The sequence below is a fragment of the Zingiber officinale genome, chromosome 5B (assembly GCF_018446385.1).
Source record: "Zingiber officinale cultivar Zhangliang chromosome 5B, Zo_v1.1, whole genome shotgun sequence".
Lineage (NCBI taxonomy): Eukaryota > Viridiplantae > Streptophyta > Magnoliopsida > Zingiberales > Zingiberaceae > Zingiber > Zingiber officinale.
This window is the reverse complement of record NC_055995.1, coordinates 1969661-1982640: the sequence shown is the minus strand read 5'-3', so window position 1 is coordinate 1982640 and position 12980 is coordinate 1969661. Positions and strand designations below refer to the sequence as shown.

Below are 12980 nucleotides of genomic sequence, written 5' to 3'. Positions count from 1 at the left end.
CATTTATTTGTAAATGCATTGATTAATCCAGAACATTCAAGAGTATCCACGTCAGCTTACCTAAATACTTAATTTATCTTAAATTTTACATTTTACATAAAAAATCTAGTTATTCTATACCTTCCTTAAATTTTGATTTGATGAATAATACTTCTCTAAATTTAAAAAATAAAATTTAATTACTAAACATTAAAATATTATTTAATTTGATAGAGAGAAAATAAAAGGAATTGATTAGATAATGAAAAGTGGATATTATATATATAGAGTGAGAAAATAATTAAAAAATTAGGAAAGAAAGAAGAAAATAATAAAAAAATAAAGTTAATTATACCAATGTGTTAAGTTAAAATGATTGCTTAATTTAATAATAGGTAAATTAGATGAAGAACTTTAAATATAAAAATTTAGATTTTATAAAAATAAAGACTTAACATTTATTGTGAGATACTCCGCATGTCTATATAACAACCCACCTCTCCACTCGACATCTAAGAGTCGGTGCAGTGTCTAGAAGCCGCCGCCGCCGCCTCGTATGGTGGACTTAGAAAGATTCGGGAGCGGCTCAAGCGTCGTGCTGGATCCGGAGGTGGGCGCGGAGGCGGAGTCGCGGAAGCTCCCCTCGTCGCAGTACAAGGGCGTGGTGCCGCAGCCGAACGGGCGGTGGGGGGCGCAGATCTACGAGAAGCACCGCCGCGTCTGGCTCGGCACCTACGACGACGAGGCCGAGGCGGCGCGCGCGTACGACGTGGCCGCGCGGCGATTCCGCGGCTGCGACGCCGTCTCCAACTTCCACCCGCGCGAGGGGGCCACGGCGGCGGAGGAGTCGTTCCTAGTCTCGCACTCCAAGGAGGAGATCGTCGACATGCTCCGCAAGCACACCTACCGCGACGAGGTGCGGCAGGGCGCGAGGGCATGGCGCGCCGCGGGGCAGAGGTGCGAGGACGCGTCGCCGCGTGAGCACCTCTTCGAGAAGGCGGTGACGCCGAGCGACGTGGGGAAGCTGAACCGGCTGGTGATCCCGAAGCAGCACGCCGAGAAGCACTTCCCGAGGGCAAGCGCCACCAGGGGCGTGCTGCTCAACTTCGAGGACGCCGGCGGCAAGGTGTGGCGGTTCCGCTACTCCTACTGGAGCAGCAGCCAGAGCTACGTGCTGACCAAGGGCTGGAGCCGGTTCGTGAAGGAGAAGGGCCTCTGCGCCGGCGACGTCGTCTCCTTCCAGCAGCGATCGATAGGCCCGGACAAGCAGCTCTTCATCGGGTGGAGGTCGCGGCCGGCGCTTGATGTCGTCAGGATCTTCGGGGTCGACATCGTTAAGATGCCGACGGCCGGCGGCGACGCGAGGAGTAGGAATGCGGAGTTGACGGCGACGAGTGAATCCTCGTTCCAGAAAGCAGGATCTTTGGGAAAGCATTGGATTTTTTAGGAATCATTTATTATTAACAAATATATAAGGAAAAATACGAATAAAAGATTGCTCAACGTGGTTATTTGTTACGAGTACAGATCCCGTGATTTACCTCTTCCGTATTAACTTTGAGACGAATTGTCGGGAGTGCTGGAGGTGAACGTATTCACCTGCCACAACGAGTACAAATCCCCTGATCCATAACTTCTTATCCTTTCTGGATCCCCTGATTCATCTTTCTCCACCTACGTTATAGTTTTAGATTGACTCAGACGGGTCGGAGGTCACTGGTAGTAGGCATACTGTAGAATGCCAAGCAGGGGCAGCCCGTCCACCGCCAGCGGCCTCCAACCTTCTGACTATCCAAAACTATAACCTATATGGAAAGGTGAACTCAGAAAAAATCATAATAAATTTTGACTAAATTCCAACTACGATCCAACATGTAAATTACGAAAGAGATCAAAAAAGGACTAGAAATTACGGAATTACATACCAGAGGATCTAGACTCCTTTGTTACACTCTCGAAAATGGAAATTAACATATCAAGTGCAAAAACATTACTAGGATTGATCTGAATAAACCATACCCAACAACCATTGGTGTAGCATAATATGAATTCATTTGGTGTAATCTAGTATCGTTAAAGTTATGGATATCCACAATCATAACAAAGCTGACAGATCAACCAACACTACAAACAGAGTAAATAATTTTTCAAAAAAAAAAGAACAAAAATGATGGATTGTAGCGTACTGTATTAAGAGAAATTGATAGGGATCATAAAGGCATCTTCTTTCCGTTCTTCGTGATTTGCTGCTTCATCTTTAAGAGGTGTGAAAGACCTGCAATGACATGTAATCGGCTGGCAGGAACTCCTGTTTTAGCTAATGCCCTTCCGTGCTTATCCAGAAGCACAAAGCAAGGAACATATTTGATGTCATAATGTAGGAGCTGCACAAAGAGACTCATTCAAGTAATGAACCAAATTTTAGCATCACCATCCTAATCCTATACTGTAGAGAGAGAAATGCCTTTATTTACTTTTATTTGTTAGAAGAAAACAGATATAGGCCAATTAGATCAGAAGCAATTCACAGGAGGGGTATGTTGATTTAGTATTTTGGTCAAAAGAATAAATATAATTCATCCTCCTGATAATTTTCAGTTTAAATGAAGGCAATGCAGAAAGTTACAGGAACTACATAAATAAATTAAACAATAACATTTGACTTAAAATTACAACCAGCAAAGTGCAGAGATTGTGTAATGTGTAAACATGAATGTAATCTTGGCATATTCCATGATTAGATAATAATCCATTCAACATAGCCAGGCAATATTGGGTATTAGCAAGCTATTAATAGTGTATTTTACTGAAATTAACTCTCATTGACTTGAGATGAAGGTAGGTTGGAAAAAAGATATCTATGAGCATCTTGCAATAGGAATATCTTTTGAAAGACAAATTTTAGGAGGTTAAACTGTGACACCATGACAAAATCCTCAGATCATCCATGCAAACTTCAATCAGCATAAACCTGAGCTCTGAGTATTGGCCATGGTTAAAGAAATGTGGGATTATTTGCAGCATATCTAAAGGAAAAGTAACAAAGTATGATTACCAACTCGGACAGTGTTATATCTCAAGTTCTCTGTAATGTTCCAGAGTTTTTTTCCACTATGATGATAGTTTAGAATATGTATATAACTGAATCTGACATCCAAAGAATTTCTTAACATGATAACAGAAGAAGAAAAAAGGTACAATAACAATCCTATTTTCACCTATACAACTTGAATGTTACAATTTTTTGCTGCTATTTTAAATAGCTTGAGTAATCTTAATGAGAATCTGTCTGAACTCATATGCCATCATAATCCAAAAGATGATATATCACTAGTAATATTCAAATCAATTAAATCATTTTTTATCACATTAGCTAGAATTTAGTTTGATCTTCTTCTACCTCCTACACTCAAACTTAATTGAGCCAACTCATATAACTATATAATCTATTGAGCAACTTTGAGCATCTGCATATTATCTCAAGCTTTTACTTATAGAGTTTATGTTTATCCACTGTAACTATATCCAAAACTATCCAAAACTATAATGTAGAAACTATCTTCACTTTTAGTTCTAGTTAACTCAAAATCTTTAATTTCGGAAACAACTCTCTCCAAGTAAAGCTTTCAACACAATATAATGTGGAAACAAAGATTAAAAAAGATATTTAAGAAGTTTATCTCAAATATGGTTAGTGAGTTGACCTAGTACTAACATAGGACTAAGAATTTAAAACCAACTCTTGAAGTTAATTATAGAAAACAATTATCATGACTAATACTAGAGGCTATATTATCATACATCTTCTTTGTCACATCAGCATATTACTAGATATCATTGCTTCTCTAAAACCCACCAAAATTAGTTGTCTAAGACTTGCAACAATAACAACAACAACAACCAAACTTAATCTCACTAGATAGGGTCCTTCTATGCTATCGAGCTCTATTCCCTATTATATCATCATCTATACTTAAATAAATTTTATCTTGTTTTATTATTGCTAACCAAGTTTTTATTGGTCTTCCTCTTCCTCATTTGATGTATGTATTTGTCATAGTTTCATATCGTCTAACTAGAACATTTATTGGTCATCTAAGTATATGTCTGTACCATCTTAAACATGTGTGTCGGAGTTTTTCCTCAATAGATACAACTCCGACTTTCTCTCTAATGTTCTCATTTCTTATTATATCCCATCTTCATACGTTCACAAATCCACCTTAACATCCTCATTTTTGCAACTCTCATCATCTCCTCATGTACTCGAATCATAGCCCAACATTCAGCATCATATAACATAGCAAGTCTAACGGTCATTTTGTAGAACTTCCCTTTAAATTTTAGAAGTACTTTACGATTACATAAAACACTCAACGCTCTCCTCCATTTCAACCATCCTGCTTGTATTCTATGTAAGACATCTCTCTCAATTCCTCCATCGTCTTGCAAAAATTATTCTAAATATTTAAAGTTCTTAGTTCAAGACAACTCATCATCTTTTATCTTAACAATTGTCTTATTACGTCTAATATTGGTAAACTTAAATTCCATATATTCTGTCTTTTACTCAACTAAGCATAAAATAGTATTTTCCACTAAAATTTTAGTTTAGCATTTACACTTTCATCTGTTTCATCTACCAAAACAATATCATCTACAAATAACATATATCATGGTATTGTGTCTAATGTGTCCAGTGAGTTTGTCCATGAGTAAAAAGATAAAGACTTAGAAATAATTCTTGATGTAACCCTATCTTTATCAGAAATGCTTTAGTTTAATATATAGCGGGAGCTTCGTGCACTGGGCTGCCCTTTTTTTACGCGAACATCTCTTTTTTCTACAATTTTCCATATAATTTCTCTTGAACTCTATCAACGAATACCTAGATCTTATTTTGCTCTCGATACTTTTCAATTAGTTGTTTGAGAAAACATATAGATTTTATTGTCGACCTTTTAAGCATATACCAAAATTGATTTTCGGCCACCTTAGACTCCTTAATCTTTGTTCTATTACTCTTTCCCAAAGTTTCATGGTATGACTCATTAGTTTAATACCCCTATAGTTTGCACAATTTTATATGTTTCCTTGTTCTTACATAAAGGAACTAAAGTACTTACTTACCCTATATTGATTAAGCATTTTTTTCATTTTCAATATCATATTAAATAATTTTGTAAGTTATTCAATATCTTGTTCCCTAGGCACTTCCATACCTCTATCGGAATATCATCTGGTTCAACAAAAAATAGAATTTCAACAAAAGTATTCTACATAAAAATTAAAATTTCTATACTCATTTGGCCTACTTAAATTACCCAAATTAAGTTGGTCGCCTAAAATTTTATTAAAAAGTTGATAAAAACACCTCTTCCACTGCTCTTTTATTTCTCCATCATTTATTAGTACTCTATTGCATTCATCTTTAATACATCTTGTTTGGATAGGATCTCTTATCTTTCTCTCTTTCACTTTAGTTATTCTATAAATGTCTCTTTCCACTTCTCTTGTATCCAATATTCAATATAGTCATTCAAAAGTTTTATTCTTTACTTCATGCATTGCTTTCTTAGCCTTTTTCTTGGTTATTGTATATTTTTTTAAATTTTCCTCGTTCTTACAAATATATAATTCCTTATAGGCTATTCGTTTCTTCTTTCACTCTCTATTGTACTTTCTAATTCCACCACCAAGATTCCTTACTTGATGGTGCATGCTGCTTTGACTCACCGAGTATACTCTTGGCTACTTTTTTCAACTTTGACTTATCCCATATTAGAGTCACCAAATATTTCACCTAATGCTTATACTCCTACATTCTCATTAAATATGTTTTACTTCCCATCATTTAACTTCCATCACTTAATATTATGATACTATCTTATCCCATGTCTAAGAACTTAATAAAAAAAATCTAGGTCAACAAAATCATATTCAGATATTTTTTTAATATTTCTTAAAACAGTTTTCATATTAAGTAGATGGCATCTATCTTCGAAGCATTAGACCAAGGTGAATTTTAAAAATATTTGTCTCAACCCTTATTCTCTTCCCAGAACTCTTTTCTCAAAGTTGTATAGTAAAATTCAGCAACTTGATCCTTTGATGAGTAGATCAATACTGTATTATCTACTCTAGTGAACAAAATGTCATCTTTCTATACTACATGGGTCATTGTCTATTAACAAAATAGCCAATATAATTCCATCTATGTTCATATAATCATATGAGCCCAATCGAATTCTTCTGATATCAATTACGGTAAAGAAACCATGGAATTCCCATCACCAAATTGTGCCTGACGAAACTAATTTAAGAAAATGACCTGAATATGTTGTGTTAGAATTTATCCTACAAGTTCTTGCCTTCTTGGCGGCATGCCTGATCAATAATGCATTTGTAAGATTTCAATATCTTACTATGCATAATTTTGTTTGTTGTTAAATTCTAATGCATTCAAGACACAAAGATGCAAGCACGACTTGGAATCATTATACCATAAGAATATAAAGATTGAAAACAATTCACCAGGATTACAATCACACTCTACGGAAATAATATCCAACAGGGGTTTCCCAATCTAATTCCATTGGCCTCGATAGAATTGTTAGAAGTTGAATTCAACTAGAAAATATGAAGCATAGTAAATGCTTGATGTACATGAACCAAGATGATACATGAATCTTGAATTCATGTACCTAGGTAGAATAAATGCATGTATCTAATTAATGATGTGTGGTCTAGAGATTTCTATTTAGTAGTATAAATAGTCGTGTAATATAAAGTTGCAATATAAATCATTTTTATAATACAAGTCTTTATACTACAACTCCTCTTCTCTTCCAAGAAAGCTATTTGAGAGTCCATCACCTTCCAATAAGTGGTATCAGCAGACTTAGTGACATCAAAATCCTTTTCTTTCCAATACTCCCAACTTACCAAACTCAACTATAAAAATTGGTCACTTAGAATGAAGACTATTCTTGGATCTCGAAGAGTGTGGGCTAGTGTTGAAAATGGTTTTGAAGAGCCCTTAGATGTGGCAACTCTATCTCAAAATCAAAAGGATGCTTTGGAGAAAGCAATAAAGATCAATTCGCTCTCACCATCATCCATCAAGGTTTGGATGAAGACATGTTTGAGAAAATAGCTAATGAGACAACATCAAAGAAAGCGTGGGAGACGCTTTCAAACTCTATTATGTGAGTAAACAATGTAAAGAAGGTGCAACATCAAACTTTAAGGACTGAGTTAAATTACTCTTTATAAAGGAGAGTGAACATATCTCCAACTACTTTACAAGAGTTTTTGTTGTTGTCAGTCAAATGAAGAGACTTAGAGAAATCGTGCCCGACATTCGAATAATTGAGAAGGTACTATGCTCTCTTAGTACAAAGTTTAATCATGTTGTTATTGCAATTGAAGAGTCCAAAGATTTGGAGATCATGACCGTTGATGTATTAAACTGATCATTACGGGCTCATGAAGAAAGGATGAACCGTGGAAAGCAAGAACAATCAAAACATGTATTACAAGCAAAGACCAATTCGAAAACGGTTTCTAGTAGAGGCCGAGGCCAAGGACGAGGCCAAGGCCGAGGTTCAATACATAGCCGTGGTCAAGGGAGAGATGAGCAACCTTCTCGGTTTAATAAAAAAAACAAATCAAACATTTGCAAGAGGTCGTGGAAGAGCAAGAGGGAGAGGTAACTATATGAGGTATGATAATTGAAAAAATACATCTCAAATTAAATGTTATTCTTGTCACAAATTTGGACATTATTTATGGGAGCGTCAATCAAACATGGAAGATGAAAAGACAAATATAATGGAGAACAAGGAAGACGATGCAGAGCAATCCTTGTTTCTTGCACTCAAGGAGGACTCTATTGGAAAAGCAAACATATGATACCTTGATAATGGAGCTAGCAATCATATGACAGGTGATAAAAGTAAATTTGTAGAGCTTGATACAAACAAAAAAAACTTTGAAGACAACATAAAGGTGAAAATTGAAGGTAAAGGTACAATTCTCCTGGGAGCTGAAACTGTCACCTGCCTCTCCAGGGCGGCTCCACACGTTTTGAAAGGGGATAAATCACGGGAGGCATTTGCTCTAACACAGCAGCCCCACTGGGAATTGAAAAGGTACAATTCTTCTTGAAATAAAAAATAGTGGTCATAAAGTACTTTGTGGTGTTTATGATGTTTTAAAATTGACTTACAATATATTGAGTATTAGTCAACTTTTGGAAAGAAATTACAAGATTCATATGAAAGATTGTATGTTTTAGCTACAAGATCAAGATTCTAACCTTGTGCTAAGGTGTCTATGACAAAGAACGAGATGTTTTTATTGGATTTGAAGAATTGTGGCTTGTATCCAAGATCCATCATGGATTTGACATATGAGGTTTGGTCATTTGAATTTTAACGGACTCAAAGCTTAGGGAGATCATAAGATAGTGAAAGAGATTCCAAAAATTGATCATAACAATCAATTATGTGAAGCATGCTTACTTGGCAAGCATCCAAGAAAGAGCTTTCCAAAGGAATCCATTTCACGAGCAACCAAACCATTAAATCTTATACATGCCTAAATCTCTCGATAAAAGCTATTACTTTGTGCTCTTTATTGATGATTTCAGTAGAAAGATATGGGTTTATTTTTTGAAGCAAAAATCTGAGGTATTTGCTACATTCACAAAGTTCAAAACTCTTGTTGAAAAAGAAAGTAGATATCAAATCCAAGCATTAAGAACGGATAGGGCAGGTGAATTTACATCTAATGAATTTAATAATTTTTGTGAATCCCAACAAAACAGAATTGTTGAAAGGAAGAACAAGAAAATATTTAATAGAGCAAGGAGTATGTTAAAATCTAAAGACATGCCTAAGGAGTTTTGGGCTGAAGCTGTGACATATGTTGTGTATCTGTCAAATCAATCTCCAACAAAGATATTGAAGAATGTAACACCTCAAGAAGTACGGAGTGGGCAGAAGCCAAGTGTATCACATCTACGAATATTTGGATCCATTGCATTTGTACATGTTCCTGAACCAGAAAGATCCAAGTTAGATGATCAGAGTCAAAAACTTATTTTCATTGGATATGATCAAAATTCCAAGGGGTACAGATTGTACAATCCACACAAACGAAGAGTTGTGATTAGCAGAGATGTAGAATTTAATGAAGATGCATCATGGGATTGGATCGTTAAGGAAGAACAAGAGTCTTATGATTTCCTTCCTTACTTTCATATGGAACAAGAAGTCCAAGAGGAATCTACTCCACCAGCAACTCCACATGCACCTAGTTTATCAATCACACCAGGATCATCTTTAGGAGAAAATATTCCAAAATATCTAAGCCATGATGATATTTATAATGAGACTCATGCTATTAATGAAATAAGTTTGTTTTGTTTACTTGCAGATATTGAGCCTTTAAGCTTAGAAGAAGAAAAAGAGGATGAGAAATGGAGAGGAGCTATGGATGAAGAAATTATAGGATCGCAAAGCGCTAGAGGGAGGGTGAATAGCGTGAGTCGTTTTTTCACTTTTTCGTAAAAACACAAAGAAAGCGGTGGAAAAGAATTATACAAAAAAAACACGGCTAACACAAGTTTCTTTTACTGGATTCGGAGCCTTCGATGACTCATACTCCAAGGACAGCACTCGCTGAGTGCTTTCGTCGGGCAATCCACTATAAACCCGAATAATTACAACGATATAGAAAATTAAGATGTAAGTAAATACAAATATACCGACAACTTTGTGTTGAAGCTTGGGAGTAGTTGTCGGAGTGGCATTTCGGCATCGTAGAGAGCTTTTTAGAGTATGAGTACGGAAGTTATAGCAATTGATTGTTTAAAGCTACTGGTCGAAGCTCCTTTTATAGGCATTTCTGATCGCCAGGATCACCCCCGGGCACCTGGATTAGAGCCTATCCGATCTTAGATTATCCACCTGCGAGTGTCTGGACCACCCCTAGGTGCCTGGATTGCTGATATGGCTGCACCTCGGTGAAGCTCTATCCGTGAAATTTTTATCCAACTCCGAGCACCTGGACCACCTCCGAACGCCTGGACGCTGACGTGTACCGGCCAATCTGAGTGCGCTAACTCATCTGAACAAGTGACTGGTTTCAGGCCAATCTAAGCCCCCAGACCCACTCCGGGCGCCCAGACCTTTCCGGGGCATCTAGAAATCCTTTTTCAAGCCAACTTGCAGCTTCGATTTCCTGCATCACATAGTTAGCAAAACAAGCATAATATGAAAAATAAGTATTAATTAAATCCTGTCTTACCAAGACCAAGATCTAGTTATGACCTCAATTTAAACTTCCAAAATAGATCTAAGTTGGACCAGCACCTACGGTGCTTACCTCACTTACCATTGCAAACTTACTTAATTCTTAACCCACCAGCTCTTCCTGTCAGATGATTCATCTGGACTTTAGAAAGTTGTTAAGTCCCGCAAACCTAACTGGACTTCCTGTCAGATATCTACCTATTTGGTCTTCATGCCAGTTTCCAACTCAGCCTAGGTCATTCTTTCAGTCATGCACACTTGATAAATAGGTTAAATCATAAGTCTAACTTTAACCTTTGTCATACATCAAAATCTGAGTTTGATTATTAGTGCAAACTGCACCAACAGAAATTCAAGATATTGTGAAGAATGATACTTGGGAGTTAGTCTCTCTTTCAAAAGACTATGAGACTGAATCAAATGGGTGTACAAGACAAACATTAGAAGATTTGTTACTAAAGGCTATAAGCAAAACAAGGTATTGATTATGATGAGGTATTTGCTCCGGTAGCTCGATTGAAGACAATTCGCTTGTTAATATCTCTTGCCGTTCAAAATCATTGGAAGATTTATAGTTAGATGTTAAATCTACCTTTCTTGATGGTTATTTTAATGAAGATGTTTACATTGAGCAACCTATTGGATATGTGGTTAAGAGGCATGAAGATATGATTTTGAAGCTAAAGAAGGCACTTTATGGTCTTAAACGGGCGCCAGGAGCTTGGGGCAATCGACTTGACAAGTATTTGCAAGAAAATGATTTCTTGATATGCACCCACGTGTCTGCATTCTAAATGAAAGAAGAAGGTCAGGGTCAGGTTTCTTACTTGTTTGCATTTATATGGATGATCTCATATTTATAGGAAATAATCAAAAAATGATTGAAGAATTCAAGATAGCCATGAGTCATGAATTTAAGATGACTAACATGGGACTCATGACTTATTTCTTGGGAATCCAAGTAAAGCAAATAGAAGATGGAACTTCTATTTCACAAGAAAGTTATGCGAAAGAGGTTTTTAAGAAGTTAAATATGTTCAATTGCAAATTAGTTAATACTCCTATGCAATTTTAGAACACAATTATCAAAAGTGAAGAAAGGCAAAGAGAAGATTGATCCAACTACTTTCAAAAGTCATATTGGAAGCTTGAGATACTTGACTTGTATAAGATATGACATTTCATTTGTAGTTGGAGTTGTAAGTCAATTTATTGAGAATTCAGCTGAGTCTCACATGTTGGCAGCTAAGAGGATACTTGCTTATGGTATTCTTTATTCATCCTCTATCATCTACAAGTTATCGGGCTATTGTGATAGCGATTTTACAGGAGACATTAATGATGGAAAAAATACAACTAGGTTTATATTCTTTTTGGGAAATAATACAATTTCATGGAGTTAAAAAAGTAAGCTATTGTAACACTTTCCAGTTGTGAAGCTGAGTATATTGCAGCTATTTCTTGCACTTGTCATACTATATGGTTGAGACGATGGTTAAAGGAACTTCATTTGGAACAAGAAGATGTAGTACAAAGATCATGATTGATAATAAGTAAACTCAAAGTTTGGAAAAGAATCCGGTGTTTCATGAATGTAGCAAGCATATTGACACAAGATATCATTTTATTCAAGAATATAGTGCAAATAAAGATGTTAAACTTGAGTATGTAAAGGCTATGAATCAAGTTGCTGATATTTTTACAAAGCCACTCATATTTGATAATTTTCAAAGATTGAGGTTTATGCATGGAGTAAGGAATATTCAAGTTTAAGCGGGGGTGTTAGAAGTTGAATTAAACTTGAATATATGAAGCATAGTAAATGATTGATGTACATGAACCAAGATGATACATGAATCTTGAATTCATATACCTAGATAGAAAAAATACATATATCTAATTAATGATGTATCTAGAGATTTCTATTGAGTAGTATAAATAACAATGTAACGTAAAATTGCAAGACAAATCATTTTTACAATATAAGTTATAAGTCTTTATGATACAACTCCTTTTCTCTTCCTATAAAGCTATTTGAGAGTCCTCCACTTTCCAACCAGAATCAACAGTGTAGATCAATTATGATGTTTAATAGTATGTTAAAAACTTTTGTAAAAATACAGTGTTTAATTACGAGTACTATCCAAGGAAAAAATAAAACAAGACAGGCGCTTTAACCATGAAGGAGAAAAGGGAAGAAATTGTGAAACCTCAGGGAGCCACATCTCGTTCTCCGCATCGGCTAGGACGAACCCGACCCAGTCCGAGTTCTTCTCCTCAATCCGGAATACGAGATCGAGCAGGGAGTTGCAAAGGCGGCACTTTGGGGAGTAGAACTCGATCACGGTCGCTTCCTTCCCACTCGCCAGCGCCAGCGCCAGGGCGCGATGCTCGGCCTCCCCTTGCTCATTCCAGGTGCGAGAAGCGGCAGGCCTCGCCGGCCGAGGAGGGATCGAGGAGGGCGAGGGCGTTTGGGTTCTGAGCAGGAGGTCTTGCCCGAGCGAGGCGAGGGTTTGGAGAGATTTGAAGAGCCAGGGAGCTTCTAAGTTGCCGCAAGGAGAGGGGTTTGAGGGATTGGGATCCCATGGCCACTTCCATCCCCAACACAAGAGAGAAGGCGGTGACTTTGGACCAGCGCTCATCGCAACGCCGCTCCTCGCCGTCGCCGTCTAGTAGCTTCGG

General features: G+C 36.9%; 2 protein-coding genes across 4 annotated transcripts; one reads left to right on the top strand and one right to left on the bottom strand.

Moving 5' to 3' along the window:
- The first annotated feature begins 480 nt into the window (after nt 1–480).
- LOC121983894 (AP2/ERF and B3 domain-containing transcription repressor TEM1-like) lies at nt 481–1500 on the top strand. Its single transcript, XM_042536576.1, has one exon. It carries the CDS (start codon nt 536–538, stop codon nt 1424–1426), a length of 891 nt encoding a protein of 296 aa, XP_042392510.1. The 5' UTR covers nt 481–535; the 3' UTR covers nt 1427–1500.
- LOC121983895 (thioredoxin-like protein HCF164, chloroplastic) lies at nt 1459–12971 on the bottom strand. Of its 3 annotated transcripts, XM_042536578.1 has the most exons (3): nt 12509–12971; nt 2166–2363; nt 1459–1784 (listed from the first exon to the last, which is right to left on the bottom strand). In XM_042536578.1, exons 1-2 carry the CDS (start codon nt 12938–12940, stop codon nt 2190–2192), a joined length of 606 nt encoding a protein of 201 aa, XP_042392512.1. In that variant the 5' UTR covers nt 12941–12971; the 3' UTR covers nt 1459–1784; nt 2166–2189. The 3 variants fall into 3 exon arrangements, with proteins under 3 accessions (XP_042392512.1, XP_042392511.1, XP_042392513.1); XM_042536577.1 differs by lacking the exon at nt 1459–1784 and having other exon boundaries at nt 1960–2363; XM_042536579.1 differs by lacking the exons at nt 1459–1784; nt 2166–2363 and adding an exon at nt 8807–10227.
- Nucleotides 12972–12980: the final 9 nt, after the last annotated feature.

Coding starts and splice junctions, on each gene's coding strand:
- LOC121983894 (XM_042536576.1), top strand. CDS start 536: ATGGTGGACTTAGAAAGATTCGGGAGCGGCTCAAGCGTCGTGCTGGAT.
- LOC121983895 (XM_042536578.1), bottom strand. CDS start 12,940: ATGAGCGCTGGTCCAAAGTCACCGCCTTCTCTCTTGTGTTGGGGATGG. Junction 2,364..12,508: donor ACGAGATGTGGCTCCCTGAG/GTTTCACAATTT, acceptor CTCTTTGTGCAG/CTCCTACATTATGACATCAA.